At 55.3% G+C, this 15,877-nt stretch overlaps 1 protein-coding gene across 5 annotated transcripts; it reads right to left on the bottom strand.

The window, feature by feature from the left end:
• Positions 1 to 1,799: 1,799 nt before the first annotated feature.
• On the bottom strand, positions 1,800 to 13,349 carry Engase (endo-beta-N-acetylglucosaminidase). Of its 5 annotated transcripts, none has more exons than XM_027425502.2 (15): positions 13,111 to 13,349; positions 11,152 to 11,222; positions 10,838 to 11,039; positions 9,310 to 9,458; positions 8,746 to 8,903; positions 8,041 to 8,189; positions 7,655 to 7,820; positions 6,242 to 6,345; positions 5,828 to 5,936; positions 5,460 to 5,650; positions 4,940 to 5,088; positions 4,720 to 4,788; positions 4,398 to 4,503; positions 4,001 to 4,118; positions 1,800 to 3,866 (listed from the first exon to the last, which is right to left on the bottom strand). In XM_027425502.2, the coding sequence occupies exons 1-15, from the start codon at positions 13,227 to 13,229 to the stop codon at positions 3,450 to 3,452; spliced, it is 2,277 nt and encodes a 758-aa protein (XP_027281303.1). In that variant the 5' UTR covers positions 13,230 to 13,349; the 3' UTR covers positions 1,800 to 3,449. The 5 variants fall into 5 exon arrangements, with proteins under 5 accessions (XP_027281303.1, XP_027281307.1, XP_027281306.1 ...); XM_027425506.2 differs by having other exon boundaries at positions 10,838 to 11,035; positions 13,111 to 13,181; XM_027425505.2 differs by having other exon boundaries at positions 13,023 to 13,135.
• Between the last annotated feature and the right edge of the window lie 2,528 nt (positions 13,350 to 15,877).

Raw genomic sequence — 15,877 nt, 5'->3', positions numbered from 1 at the left:
CGTCCCCCAGGGGGCGCCGGAGAGTGGCCTTGCCTGGCTGGCGGAGCAGTAGGGATGCCGCCAGGCGCTGGTGAAGACCTGGGGGGGAAATGTGGCCCGTGGGTGTGGGGCGGGGGGGGGCTCGGGTATCTCTCCGGTCTTCCTTTCCCACCCTGCTCCCCAGGCAGGGGCTTCCTGGGGTGGAGCAGGCCCCTGAGAAGGAGCAGCCAGCTGACTTGGGCTATCGCCTGCTGAGCCCTGGAGGGGCTGGGGGCAGTTAGGGGCCAGTGGCTTGCCACTTATCCCAGGTCTCCAGGCTGGCGTCATAGAATGTGCTGCCAGTGCCGTCAGCTGCCCAGCCAGCCGCCTTGGGGTCCAGTTCCCAATGCAAAGGGCTGACATGGCTCCAGAACTCTGGGGCACCCCATGCTCCGCTCCCCTACATGAGAAAGCTTCCCCTACAGAGAACAAAGGACGCCCAGCCAGCGGGGACCCAGTCCTCATGCTGAGATCGTCGACAGGTGGGCCCTGGAGCACAGGACTCCTTGGTAGAGGCCTCCTCCCTGAAGAAGGGCTCGATGGCTGCCTGCTAGCCCTCCTTTCCGCTCCCTTCTGTAGGCTCAGTTGCGCTAGGGAGCAGGGATAGAGGATGGGCCAGCCCTGGGCTGCACCTCGAGGTTGGGAGTCAAGGTGCCATGGGTCTGGAGGGCCACAGTCGGAGCAGGACCCATGGGGAAGGTCTGGGCTGGCCCGGCCACAGGAAAGGCCAGCAGAGCTGCGACCCCTTTGCTCCCTGGGCATGTGTGGTGGGAGTCACAGGGAAGCAGCAGGCTCAGTGGATGGTACTGGGGTCAGACAGGTAGCAAGAAGCCCCTGGCAAGGCAGGGATAGGGATAGGTGGAGTAGGATTAACAGCAAAAAATAATAATAATAATAATAACAGAAACCATGGCTCCCGACGTGGCACCACTGTCTCATGACACCTCAAAATAAATCACCTCACTTTCTATCCAGCATCAGCCACCGAAGCTATGGAAACGGCCCCTCCTTTTCTATTCCTGTTGTACATAGCCCCGCGCCTGCCTCCGGCTCTGTCGGCTCTGTCCTCGGTACAGGGCCCCTCGCCTTCTGCTGTTTCGGACCCTTTTCCCACAGCAGCTCAGAACCCCTCGTCCCAGCCCCTCCCCCAGGACTGCAGCCGAGCCCCAGGCTTCCTTTCTTACCATTCGGTATGCTTCCACGGTGTGACCATTCAAATTAGCAGTATTATTATTAAGATTAATAAAGATTTCTTTCTTCAAACCAGGATGGCTTTTTCTGATTTAGCAGTTCCCGGCACAGAGGTGGCAGGGCAGGGTTGGGGGAAAGCACTCAAGGACGGGGGTTTGGGGCCCAGCCCTGGGAGAGGCAGGTGGTAATGGGGAAGCTGGGGACCCTCTGGGCCAATAAGTGGGAAGTGCCAACCCCTTCTTCGGGTTGTCCTGCTGCACCCCACATTAAGACAGGCTGGTAGAGCAGGACAGCCCCCAAGGCTTGTGCGACAAGTTACACCTAAAGAAGCATGCTGGTGTTCAGCTGGATGTAAGAGGTTACAGAGCCCAGGATGGACAGTGAGACCATTATGGTGTGGATGCCCTGGACTGTGGCCCTCCATCCAAGGTGAATGTGCTGCTCCAGCCTTCAGCCCCGACTTCTGAAAGAGGCAAGGCGGCAGAGCCATTGGGGAGGGTGGCTACAAGGGGAGAGCCAGGAGAGGCGCAGAATCCAAACAAAAAAGCTTCAGGGCTGGGGCCAGGCGTCAGATCGCACCAAGACTCGTCTTCTCGTTTTTCACATTGGATAATTTATTTCCAAGCGATTACATCCACCAGAGGGGCCGAGGCTTAAATGCCGGCAGATTAATTTTCTTGCACAGGAGCCAGTGTTGCTGGGGCTGGGGACCGTGCTCCTGGGGAGCGGGGTTGTGCAGCTCTGCCTCGAGCCTTGCTCTGCTAAGCCCCTTCCTTCTAATTGCTTGCTCACCAGACTGTAAGAAAATAATAGCCACCATAAATTTTTCCTCCTTCTCTGCATAAAATATGTGAAGGAACCAGCACTTTTAAAAACTCGGATTCCAGAACCACAAGGGAAGCAGGGCATTCAGGAATGCTGCACTGCCCCCAAACCATCCACCTACCCTACCTGACGCCTGCGGTCTCTCCACTCCAGGCATAGTACCCTGGCAGGGAGTGGGAGAGCCAGGACTCTGGGGCAGGTGCCAGAAACGATCCACAGGAAGTAAGGCCAGCACAGCCCTGGTGCTTCTCTCCCACCTTGCAAGGCTGGTGGAGCTATGCCAGGGTAAAGTAGTAGCCTGGGCTTTACCAGAGCCCCTGTCCCTGTGAGAGCTGGTAGAACCACACAAGAAGCCGGGCAAAATGTTCCCGATCTCGGGTTCCAGGTCCTCACCCTTATACTTCACTCAAGAGGGACAGAGTACCCACAAAATCAGGGAAAATGGGTGGTGGCACCGTCAACCGATAGAGTGCCTTCCTTGCCTGGTGCTCAGGACTCTGAGGAAGCCCCACCCATCCAACCCCTTCACCTCTGCGGGATGGTGACAGGCTGCCCTAGCATCCGGTGGCCTCCCCCATACTACAACATGAGTTCCACAGATCAGACCCCAGAGCTCTGTCAAAGAGGGTCACATGTCTGAACACAGAAGGGCTGAGAGAGCTCTATATTGTGACCTGAGTGTGAAACACTGGCAGAAGTAGGAAAAACTGCTGGTGGCATTTCCCAAGGCCCAGATACACAGCACAGAGTTTCCACACAGCCCAGGGTCAACAGGGCTGTACCGCTAAGGATGTACCTGCCTGGAGGGAGTCGAGGCTCACCTGCCTCTAGGGAGACACAGGGGAAGAAGCCTGGTGGCACCCTGCTGCCTCAGCACCTTCACCACGAGCAGACAGCCTATGCAGAGGCGAGGGAGTTGGTGGTGGGGGTGTGGTGCCAATGCCCTCCTGAGGGAGCTGCCCTGTGAGCACCCCTGACACCCCACTCCTGCCCTGAGGGGTGTTGCCTCGGCCTTCAGGGAGCATCACAAATCCTGGCCCCTCAGGGTCCCTACTCCACCAGTCAGGTTGTCTCCAATTGTCAAAGCCACAGGGATGGATGGCCACCATTCTCAACAGAGGCATCTTTCCAGACTATGAGCAACAGCCTTTATGGAACTTTCTGGAAGAAACCTCAAACATTCTCCCTCTTTCTTGAGACCTGCATTCCATGGAGAGCATTACACAGAAGGATGTGGATGCTAGGTGACTCACCCAGAGCACCTACAGGGCAGTTTCCTGAGAGCATAGCCAGGGCCTAGAGACCTGGCTTCCTGCGGACCTCAGCTGCACTCAGCAATCCCCTCCGTCCTGGGCAGCTGGCCAAGAAGAAATCCCAGGTCTTGAGGTAAGAAGGCACTGTGCTCTGTGGTGGGCTCACTGAGGGGCTGAGTAGAGCAGGGCTGCCCTGCCCCACTCGGCCTGAGGCACCAGGAATCCCTCCCTGGGGACAGGCTCCACCAGGAACTCCACACGACCATCCTGCCCAAATCTAGCAGCCTCCACGGCCAAGTCCACCACACGGTACAGGTTGGCAAAAGCCAGGCCCAGGAACACGGGCTTCTCAGTCCCAGAGGGCTCCTCAGTTGCAGAGCTGCTTCCTGTTCGTTCCCAGCAGTGAATCCGGAAGCAACGGGCTTGGAGCAGAGGGAAGGACCAGTGCAGGGTGCAGCTGAGAAGGAGCCGGGCAGGGAGGCCCTCAGACCCAGAGATCAAGGGAACCCAGCGGATCTGGGAAATGGTGACATTCTGCACCCGAGGCAGAGGGGCCAGCAGGCTGTTGGCATCAACCACCTGGTAGAGAGGAGAGAAGAGAGAGGAGAGAGAAGGTTGCCGGCAGGATGCCCAGGGAGGACAGACACCTACCATATACCTATTCCTCAGTGCCTCCATCCACCCATTCCTCCTCCCCAGGAGCCCAGACACACCTGGATCTCTCCAAGACGACAAACAAAGCTCTTCTCCTCCCGGCTACTGCCGGGTAGCCGTGAGAAGCTCACCAAGAGGTCCTGAAGCAGACACCCATGCAGGCTCACCTCATAGCAGCTAAAAAAACAAAAAAAAACACCAGCTGCTCGCAAGCCAGCTATGGGGAGGGCCCTAGCCACAGTATGAAGGGGAAAGGATCCCAGGCGGTACCCCAGGGCTGCCCAGGACTATAGCTGGTTCATGAATAGAGTCCTGGTCTGTCTCACTGTTGCCTCAAAAGTCAAACCAAGGCCTCTCTTTCTCTCTTGTCCTGGGGTTTTTCAGTGGGGGGCTCATTCCTTAAGTTCCCCCATGTGTGCCCATCCCCTTATGGGGACTTGATAGGAGGGGACTCACCGTTGAATCCAGCCCCCACTGAGCTGCTGGCCACAACGGCCAACCCATCTGGCCAGCTTGGTGGGAGGCACCTGGAGGGGTCGGGGACTGTGCCTTGAGCCAGTTTCTGCTAGAAGACATGGGCTTCAGAAAGGAGAATCCCACAGGAAAACCTAAGAGGGGCAGGATGTCCACTTGGCAGGGCAGTGCAGGGAGGAGGGTCTAGGAGGCCCCTGGAGGGGCAGTGGCGGGGAGAGGGATCTAAGAGGCCCCTCGTGGGGCAGACCCTTGGGAAGACTTCAGAGGACAAGTGGGAAGTGAGTCTAGGACTGGCTCCTGTCACCTTGCCACCTCCACAGCCAGCCAGTGTGAACATCTCCATGTCCTGCCCAGAGGAGGACCTGAATCCAACCTGCCCAAAAGACCATGCTATGTGCAGGTAATGACCACAAGCCACAGATTCCACCCAAGGTGGGAGCTGCCCCGCCCACAGAAGCCCCGCCCACAGAAGCCCCACCTACAGCAGCTCCACCTCCTTTCCATGAAGTCACCCAGCCTCTCACCGTTCAACACTGACACGCTACCCACATGGCAGCTGCCGGCCTCCCCTGTTGTGAGCTCCAAAGCCACCTGGACATCCATCGAGCCTTCAAACTTGTACACCATTGACAGGAAAAGCTTGGGTGGCACTGGGACATGCAAGGAGAACAACCTAGGGGAGAGAAACCTCATGAGAGCTGGAACAGACTGTAGATCCTCCATCAGCCCCTCACTGCCTGGCTCGGGAGTCGGGTGGGGAGACACCTGGCCCTGCTGTGGCTAGGGCCTGGCCTTCCCCATGGCCACACTCAGCTGGTTCTAATTTCCCCCCGTGCACCATCTAAGGCAGCCACGCAGTGGGTTGTTTCAGACTCCTGCTGACACAGCTGTGCAACACTTTAGAAGGCCGGAGAGGCACCGTACAATGTGTGTGACCACAAAACCTCTGTCCCCACTTGGCTCCTGCAGACCCCTCTGCCTAATTTAGCTGCAGACAGAGGGCAGAAGGCAGAGGCCCACACGCCCCACCCATCACTCACCCACCTCACGGCCACGTTGTCAACCTCGGGTGGGATCAGGCCCCGGAGCAGCAGAGAGCCACCCCCATGCCAAGCGTCGGCCAGGCAGCACTGTGTCTTCACCCAACCCGCACCGTCTCCAGCCAGTTTGTGTTCACCAAAGAGGGGCTGGGTCTCCTGGGCACTAGGGTGGTACCAGGGCCCCACTGCCTGCTCCTGAAGAAAGAGGGGAAGGTGAGAAATGGGGACAGGGGCAGGGACCTCCTCTGCAGAGGTAGGTAGAGGCAGGAAGACCATACACACCTTTTGACTCCCTCCTGCCCATCCCAGCCAGAAGCTGGACACAGAGAAGCTCACTTCCCCATCCTGTCCTCAGCACTGTGACCCACGCACCTTGCCATAGCAGACTCTCCGAGTCCCCAGGCCCAGGCAGAAAGAGGTGACAAAAGGCAGGGAGCAGATGCTGTGTGTGGGTAGGAAACGCTCCAGCAGTCTCCAGAACCTGACGGGGTGGGGGGGAGACACGGACGTGTAAGGGAGTCAGGGTGAGGGTGCTGCTCCCATCCCTGCAGCCCTGTGGGGAACTGGGGAGATAGGGGCAGGCCAGATGACACTGGCAGCAAGTAGTTCTCTCACTCTGTTCCCTCCTGCCAGGGAGCTGCCAGGGTGGCCATTTTGTTCTCATTCGATCCTCCTCATCCTCCAGTCACCACCCCATTGGAGAGGATTATGAAACAGCCAGACCTGAGCTACCGCCATGGAGGCGGAGATGCCCTCTCTCCTGCCAGGCCGCGCTTGGGGACTCACTTGTCCTGGTTCTGAAAGAAGTCACTCTTCTCCAGACACTCATACACCCAGCCAGGAGCAAATAGTGCCGCCGAGAAGCCGTACTTTCGGATCAGCTCCAGTGACTGGGAAAACAGAAACCAGGGAGATGCTGAACATTGGGACGAGAGTCCAGACAGGCTTCCTGGATGCCGGCTCACAGCCACGGATCTCTCCGGGCCAGCTAGGAAAAACTCTCCCTCACAACTCCAAACAGAAGGTCTTGGGCTTCATCCCTGTTTTCCCACCAGCCAGCTAAAGGAGGGTGTTAGAGAAGCAGCTGAAAACATGGTGGACTCAACCAAGAAGGTGCCGTTTTGGTGGACAGAGCAGCTGGGCTCATTGTGACTCCCCCATCCTCTCTCTCTTCTGAGACACCTCTCATCCTGCTAGAGTCACAGCAGGTAGGCAATCTGCAGCCACTGGGCTGTGTGACTGTGCTGCTTGGTTTTAACTGACACCTTACACAACCAGAATCACCTGGGAAGAGCCTCAGTGAGGGATGCTCTACATTGGGTCAGCCTGTGGGCGTGTCTGAGTGTTTACTGTCTTGCTGATTGACGTAGGGAAGGCCTAGCCCATTGTAAGCAGTGCCATTCCCTAGGCAAGGAGGTCCCAAGCAATATGAAAGAGGAGAAAGCTAGACGTGGTGACCTTTAATCCCAAGAGGCAGAGACAGGGAGATCAAGGCCAGCCTGATCTATTCAGCAAGTTCCAGGACAGCCAGGGCTACATAGGAAGAGCCTGTCTCAAATAATGAGAGGTAGGGGAAGGAGAAGACAGCTGGCTGAGAGTGAGCAGGCACTCATTTCACTTCCCCCTGATCCTGACATGGATGTGACAGCTGCCTAGACTTCCCTACACGGGTGGACTGAAGCCTGGAAGTGTAGCCTGGGATTAAACCCCTGTGTCTCCTGTTGCATTTTGTCAGAGGACTTTATTACAACAACAGAAGTGAAACCAGGGCCCAGCTTCCCGCATGACTGACAGACAGGCACTGGACCTGCTGCTCACCTTTCCTCGCTGCTCAGATGACCGACCAGAAAAAAATCTCACTGGTCCCAAACACAAGTGCTTCACCTCTGTCCCCTACAGCCCCCTGAACACTCCCTGTATCTACTGAGTGGCACAAAAGGTCTCTCAAGCCCTCCAACGTATGTGGCCCAGGAGGGAAGTGAGCATCTGTGGGCTGACTCAGAAGTGGAAACAGTGCTTCAGCCCGTCTGACTGGAGCCTCGGCTGGAAGGAACACGTGAGTTCCAGGATGCCTTGGTTTCCCTTCTCAGGGAACGCTTGCCCTTTCTTTCCCTTAAGATGCTAATGAGAGTGGAAGGTCCCCAAGGAAAGGCCACCGAGGGCCAGCAGCCCTGGTGCAGTGCCAAGGCCACCACCTACCTTGTCAGTGTCAAAACGGCCTCCGACCACATTGCTCCTTGCAAACACATCCACGCCCACATACACGTCAGCCAGGCGCTCACCAGCCTGTGCTACCATCCTCTGCAGGTGGTCCTCCTGCCAGTTGTAGTTGGTGAAGAAGCCATCGCAGGAGTCAAAGAAGATCCTGAGAGGTGGCAAGGACCAGCTAAGACCATTGCAGCTAGCCTCCTAGATGCTCAGGGCTACACATCACCCATGGGCTGGGGCTGCCAGCGACTGGAGTCTGCAGCTTCCAGCCTGGTGGGTGCCGATCCCACCTGCTCTCTCCTACCCAAAGCTGCCCACACAGGCCGTCCTGTAATCTGTCCCTCTCCTCTTCCTGCATGGCCACCCCTGGCACTCACCTGTTCTGTTCATTGAGTTCATCCTGCCACTTGAGCTGCCCACTCTGCACCACGCTGTCATACCAGAGCACCAGACCTCCAGGAACCTGCTGATGGAGCTGTGTGGTCAGGTACTGGAGAAACGGAGGTGTGTTCCTCACAGCAGCCGGCTGCAAGAGAGGAAGGGAGATCAGACCCTTTGCGTGGCTGGGCATGTCTGTCAGGAGAAATAACCCAATATAGTAGAGAAGGGAAGCCACAAGAGCCAACCCCACCAAAAATGTCCCTTGTCCCACAGCTGCAAGGGAGGAAGGACCTGGCCATCCTTGCTGGACAGAAAAGAAAATAGACCAGAACTCAGTAAAAGATAAAAAGCAACGGATGGGGTCCATGGCCACAGAAAATCCACACAGGCCCAAAGCAGGGATGGGGAGAAAGCGTGTGGCCACACCAAGGGAGGAGGCAAGAAGAACGAAGCCAGAGAAGCTCATGGAATAGCTGGGCTCCCCTCTCCCTGCAGTCAGAGATGGCACCGATGGCCCTAGCTGGGATTCGAGAAGTGGGTCTTGCTGCCATGGGCTGAGGCCTGGTTCTGGAGCAAGAGCAGGTCAGGAAAAGGTGTGAGGGCAACACAAGGAGTCAGAGTAGTGGACGCAAGCAAAAAGGATTTGCAAAGCAAGGAGTATACACAGGGGGCAGGCGCCAGCACGCAGCTGCAGTGCTTACACTCAGAGAGTTCTCGATGTTGATGAGCCATCCATCAAAACGAAAAAACTGAGCCATCTGGACCAGCCGATCAGCCACTGCCTGGTAGGAGCGTGCATCCCCAGCCAGGAAGGACTCACAGAGCCTGCCTCCCTCCTGCCACTCTGTGATAAAGGTCCCTGTGAGGAGAGAGAGAGAAACAGCTGCAACGGGTGGCTCTCCTCTGACCCAGGGCTTGGACATCAGGACTACAGGAAAATGCAGACATTCAATCAGGGCTGCTCTGGGATGTGGTCACGGGGGACGCAGGACAAAGCTGGAGAGACACCAGTCTGAACCAGTGGTTGGCAAACTATGGCCTGGGGCCAGACCCAGTCACTGCTCGTGTAAGTCATGCTGTCCTGGACATGGCCCCTCTGCCTTACCTATCATCTACAGAGGCCCTCACGCTGATCACCACCACACTGACTGATGGGCCACGTGCTAAAAATAAGAACCATGGGGAAAGGTGCAGATACCGTCCTAACCCATGGACGTAGCCATCACAGGATTGCCCAACAGGCACACCAGCCACTTGGCTCTTACCCAGCACGCAGACCCCATGCCTGTGTGCCGCGTTGGTCCAGCACACTGGGGGGATGGTGACCGTGTGGTGGCTGAAGTACACAAACACGTCTATGTACTGCCAGTGATAGAAGGAGTAGGGGTCCTGCGCCTGCGAACCCTGAATGAACCTGGAAGACACGCAAGAGTCAGGTCCCACACAGCGACCCCCCGCCGGTGGGGGGAGCAGCCTTGGGTGGGGTGTCCCACTTCGGTTCTCGTGGTTGGCTCTGTCTGTGTGAGACCCTGTGTGGGAGGAGCGACAGCAGGAACCACCTGAGGCTCTTCTGTCAACAACAGGAAGAAGCAGGAGCTGGGGTGACAGCCAATCAGCAAAGCGCTTTGCCCTGCATGAGTCCCAGCCCCAGAACTGACTTAAAAATAAAATAAAAATAAATAAATAAATCCAGGTATGAGCAGGGCAGTGATGGCGCCCGCCTTTAATCCCAGCACTCAGGAGGCCGAGGCAGGTGGATCTCTGTGAGTTGGAGGTCAGCCTGGAACTACAAAGTAAACCCTGGAAAAACCAAAGGGGGAAAAAAAAAATCCAGGTATGGTAAGAGGGTGCTTGTACACTCAGGGATGAGATAGTGGAGAGTCCCAGATGGGCTAGCCTTGTCTACTTGGTAAGTTCCAGGTCAGTGAGGAAGCATGCCTCAAAAACAAGGTGGACGCATCTGAGGAACAATAGCCCAGGTTGCCCCCCACCCCGCCCCCCACAGCCTCCACATGCACACAGACACACAAGGAGCAGTGAGGAGGGTGCCTGGCATGGAGGCACCTGGGGCAGAGGGACTGGACGTGGAAGCCAGCTGGACTAAGTAATGAGTTCTCTACCAGACTAAACTACAGAGCAACACCTAATCTCCAAATCCCAGTGTGTTTGGGGAGGGCTCACTCAGCAGCCAGGGAACTGGCTCAGGCGGCTGGATCTGCACAGACAGCATTTTGGCTTCTGTGAGCAGGCGAAGGAGAAGGAAGCAGGAAGGCTGGCCACAGGCCCCGTCCCTGGCTTCCGCCCTGTGCGTGGGGTCAGCAGTGCCTGTGTCTCCCCATGTCTGCAGCTTGGCCATGCCCCAGACTGGGCAGTTGGCTCTGACTCAGCTTCCCATCATCCTGGATGGGAAGTTTAAAATGCCATCTAGCTAGATAGCTGGGAGAGAGAGAGAACACAGGAAGCCAGAGGCAAGAGATGGAACGAGGAGAGAGCTTAGGGGAAGCACAACAGACGTATCAGATGAGAACATGGCTGCTGCGCCAGGAGATCTGGAGACATGGGAGGCATTCCCTACTGGGGCAGCCTGAGGAACTAGCCGTCTATGTAGCTAAGATAGGCACGCGCTCACCCGATTCCAAGTTGCTTCTGCCATGTGAAGCTTAACCTATAGAACTGAGTTCCTCTCCCTGAGGCGTCAGAGGTCTATTAGAACCTGCTTTCCCAACTCCAACTGCCACCCTCTTCCCATCCTGGGATGGCCAGCAACGAGACCAGTGCTGTCAGGAACCTCACCTGTCCTCCAGGTACCCGCCCATCATGTCATGGCATAGCAGGGTCCGGGGCCTAGGGCTGCTCAGTGGGGGCTGTCGGCGCTCCCGGGGCTCCAGGGCTACATTGAAGCCATCCTCCATGACAGGGGTCCAGGCCAGGAGCTCCTCCAGGGATGATAAGTAAAAGCTGACAGGTCTGGTGGTGTCCTTGTCATAATATCTAACTGGTCCATGAGGGAAACAGAAAGGAATAATGGGAATCAGGGAATTCACACAGTCACTTTGACCTGACAGACAGAAGAGTGGGGGCTGCACTGGAAGCCTCAGTCAACTCACCTGGTAAAGGGTCTGGGGTGAAACTGACCACATCTCTAAAAGCTGTTTCCTCTCCTTGGTCCTCTTTGGTCCTAGGCAAAGGGTGGATTTTTAAAAGATTAATTTGTTCTGTTTTCAATACACAGTCTTGTATAGCCTAGGCCAGTCTGGAACTGACTACATAGTCAAGGATGACACGGAACTTCTAATCTTTCTCCTACCGCCTGCCAAGTGTTGGGGTTACAGGGGTGCTCCACCATGTCCCATTTATGTTGTGACTGAATTAGGCTTTGAGCTATCAACTGAGCTACATCCTCAGCCCCCCAAAAGAGTAAATAACAGAAGCCAATTGCTAGATATCTCTGGACATGGCTAATAAAGCATACACCAGAGGCATGCACGGAACCAGAGACTGAGGAGCTGGGGTTCATCTTGTTAGGAGCCGCCAGGACCTGCCTCTGCTTGGACTAACACAAATGGCAGCCCGTATCTGAGTAAACATCTTCCCCATCCAACAGGCAAATCCCACACTGAGAACTCCAAGACAGGCACTTCCTAGGGCCACAGGCCTTCTGCAGCCAATGGATACATAGGGTCTTCAAGAACTAGCAAAATTGAAGGCCCTGAGAGGCTAGGACCAAGCTTTGTCTCCTGTCCACACTCAGGGGCAGGGAACACTCACTGGGTCCCACTGTTCACCAATGCATAATAACAAGGAAAAGTATCTTGGCTTCATAAAGTTGCAAAGTCTGAGTTTACCAGAATCGGGAAGCATTCATTTGTTATTATGTTTTAAAGTATCATTTAAAATATTCTGTTTTACAGTATCACTTTATGAGTAGTGAGAAAACACTACAGTAGCCTTTTAAGGATCAGCAGGCATCTAAACTGGAATCCCCTAACTCTCCCAGGGCCATCCACTGTGACTTCAGCTCCCTCCAAAGGATCACCCATCATTCGCTGACCCAGGGCCTCTGCAATTAAACTGGGAAACCCTTGGAACTACAGAGATGGCCAGACAGCAGCAGATTAAAATGGAGATGCCTTCTTTTTTTCCTGTGGTGCTGGGGCTGGGACTTCCCACGTCCTAGGCAAGTGCTCTACCATGAATCTACCCAAGACCTTACATTTTTATTTTAAGACACTAAACCAGGTTGAACTCAAAACTTGTGAATCTCCTGCCTCACCCTCTCAAGTAGTTGCAATTACAGGCCTGAGTCATTAGGCCACGCAAAACACCCCCTTTCAAAGTTCATTCCCAGACCCTTCTCTTCCATATGCCTCTCCCTGGCTGATTTATCCTCCACTACACCCAAAGGAACTCAGAACAATCCTGCCTGTCCTTGTCACCTTATAATTCCTCAGGTAAGAAGGGACCATATTGGGATCCCTTCTACTCAGAAATACCTTTCCCATCAGCCAGCAACCACCCTATAGCATGAATGGCGCATCTGTCTCACTGCTGTGGGTTTAAAAACAAAACAGGACAAGCCAAGGCTGCACTGATACCTTTCCCAGGATCCTACGGACCAGGGAGTTACCACCCTAAAAGGAACAACTCTTTGGAGCCGAGGGGCATGTCTGTCCACTCCTGACTGTGCCTTTGCCCACTCTGATCCTGCCACGTGGATAGCCACCAACCGCGGTCCTCCTTCTCATCCCTAAAGACTCAGTTCAAACACCACCCTAACAAAAAGCCTCCCATGTTTGGGATTGCCTGGTGGGTAGGTTCAGAGAAAGGTAGCCATGGAGCCAGTCTTCCAGGACCGGACCCGGTGGGCTGGGATAGGATCTGTCATGGCTCAAGGACAAGGACACTGCTAGCTTGCTCGGGTGGCCCGTCTGCGGCCGGGGATGGAAGGATAGGGGATGCAGGGACGGAGAGAGCCCACCGCGAGCAGTGGACAGTGTCACACTGTGCAGGAACAGGCAGCATGGCCACCCCGGCCCAGACGCGGAGCTCAGCCCGGCCGTGCGCACCTCCGCCCCGGCCTCTGCCGCCCCGGCTTCGGTTCCGATGGGTCCTGCGCCGGCTTCTCCCCGGCCATGGGGCCCCTCTGCTGCGCAGCCCCCTGGGTCAGCACGGAAGGGGTCTCCATGACCGCCAGCGCCTGCTGGCCGCTAGGGCCTCCGGACACCTCGCTCCAACAGCCAATCGCAGGCCTGGGCCTGCCCCGCCGCCGCTCTCGGCCAATGGAGAGTGCGCAGAGGCCGCGGTTGGCTCCTTCCGGCTGGGGTCTGAACGCGTTCTGCAAGCCGGACTCGTGGAGCTCCGGTTAAATAACCCGAGGGGGCGGGCCCTAATGGGCGTGGTCTGGAAGAAGGGGCGCCGCGTGGATCCAGAGAGCCCAGGGTTCTTAGTGATCCCCCAAAAGCTCCTATCTGTGTGATCTAGCATTGGCAGCAAAGTTCTCCTCCCAGTAAACTGAGGTGCAGCCCAGACAGGTGAAGCAATCTGACCGAGACCACCAAGTCAGTACGCGGTAGCGATGAGCCCTGCAACTTAGTTGGCCACACACCAGGGTAGCAGACCCTGGCGCTTCCCTGGGTCTGCCATCTCCACATACCATCTCCAAATGCTGGGATTACAGGCAAATGCCACCATACTCAGCTTTTTATTTATTTTTAATTAAAATATAATTACATCATTTTCCCTTCCTTTCCTCCCTCCAATCTTTCCCGTGAACCACCCTCACTTGATCTCTCAAATTCATGATTTTTATTTCTTTAATCGTTGCTACATATGCGTATGCATGTATATATCCCTAAATATATAAACACAACCTGTTCAGTCCCTATAAATGTTACATGCATGTATGTGTTTTCAGAACTGGCCATTTGGTGTTGACTAACCAACTGGGGAGAGGCTCTTCCTGGGGAAGACTCCCCCCCTCCTCGCCCCAGCTTTCTGTAATCACCTATAGTAACTTGTCTAGATTGGGGCCATATTAGCCTACTGGTGTCTCCGTTGTTCAGACCTTGTTTAAGAAACCATGTTGATGGGACTTCATGATGTAGCTTCTCTGCCATTTCTAGGAGACACAACTACACTTTTGGTCTGTTCAGTAAAAGGGAAATCATGTCTGGTGCTGGAAAAAACTAACCAGCCATGTGGGCTAGCATCGTCACAGACCATAAAGAAGAATGGAAAATTGACACTTCATGAAGGCAGCACAATTCTGGCTTTTAACCCAGGTTCTGGAGATTAAAAATGTGGTCCTCAGGCTTGAAGAGCTGACACACACAGCTAAGCCAACTGAGCCAACTCTAAGACTCTAAGAGCTCCAGTGGTGAGATTTTAGTTCAATTCTGCTAACCACGATGGTAATAATCAGAGCAACATAAAAGATAAAACTGTGGTTTTTATTGTCTTTCCTCATTCATCAACAAAAGAAGAAAAGAGATGGTTATAGCAAGCTTAAGGGGGGCTTGAAAAAGTCTCAGCTACAATGGGAAATCTAAGAAGCAAAAGGCAGCTGGGAGGGGTGGGGCATGGAGGACAGTGACGCTCTCCCGGAGGGACTGTTTGCATCTATCTATACTGTACAACTTGGAAACAGCTGGAATGGACCCCACAGGACAGTGATCACGGTGAGCATGGTTAGTTTCCTCCTGAGCACATTTTCCCACTCCCAAGCCTGTGTTCTGCAGAAATATATATCTCTATCCCCATCAAGTATGCAAGACCCAGGAAGCTGCATCTGTCAGAGGGGAGATCCACAGTGAACTCGACACTCCATGTTCCGAGAGATGAGAAGTGCCAGAGATGAGGAGATGGCTTCTCCCGCCCGAGCCCAGCACCCCTCTGCAGCTTGCCCAAGCCAAGTTGACTGGGCCTCTTTATTACTGTTTGAAGCCTTTGAGCTTTATGAGGCCCCAAGCGACCATAAACGCCAAGGATGGGGACAGTGACTCAAGTGGCCCCTGGCTCTGTTGCCTGCTAGCCAGTCGCACAGGGAAGAGGCACTGGGAAGCAGGAAATAGTGATCTATGGGACAGAGTTGGCAGGACGCCTCTTCTCTCTGACCCAGGGTGGGGAGTGGGGCTCTGTGTGGGGCTGAGACAGTGAGAAGGCAGCAGGTCACCCAGCGTGGGCCACACAGTCTTGGACCCCAAACACAGTCATCTAACATGAAGCCTCCAGAAAAGAGAAAAGCTAGCTTGAAAGCTGTATGGATGGGAGTGGTCCCGTCCCCACCTCCACCCCTATCCCCACCCCTCCCTGGCCTCCACCAGCCCCCCACCTCTGCACTCCAGCCCCCCCTGAGACCTGTGCATCTGGGACAGAGTTACAAAGGGGAGCGTAGAAGTGGTGGTCAGGTTAGGGTCTAGTGACACCCCCACCCCACTCCAACCCATCCCCTGCTCCTCCTACAAGGGCATGATAATAGGTCAGTCCTGTGAAGGTCACCTGAGTGAGGGGGATCAGCTGGTAGGAATTAGATGGCAATGGCCTCTTTCTTGTCCCCTCCCTCTCAGCACCCCGTAATGCTGCAGAGATCAGAAGCAAGAAGAAAAAGCAGTGAGAGCGGATGCTGGTGTGGCGTGGGAGGCCAGAGGTCCCCTGCTCTCCCGCCACTTCCTGCTGGCTGCAGGAAGTGAGTACCCGCCAGCCAGTACGAGGATCTGATGGTTGGAACTGGCAGCCACCTGACTCTGTGAGCAGGTACAGAGCAGTCAGACGGAAGCAGCCTGGATCTTTGATAGAATAGATGTATCACCCTGGACCACTTCTTGCAGGCTCTCC

This window comes from Cricetulus griseus, chromosome 7 (assembly GCF_003668045.3).
Source record: "Cricetulus griseus strain 17A/GY chromosome 7, alternate assembly CriGri-PICRH-1.0, whole genome shotgun sequence".
Taxonomy (NCBI): domain Eukaryota; kingdom Metazoa; phylum Chordata; class Mammalia; order Rodentia; family Cricetidae; genus Cricetulus; species Cricetulus griseus.
This window is presented reverse-complemented; position numbering and strand designations above follow the sequence as displayed.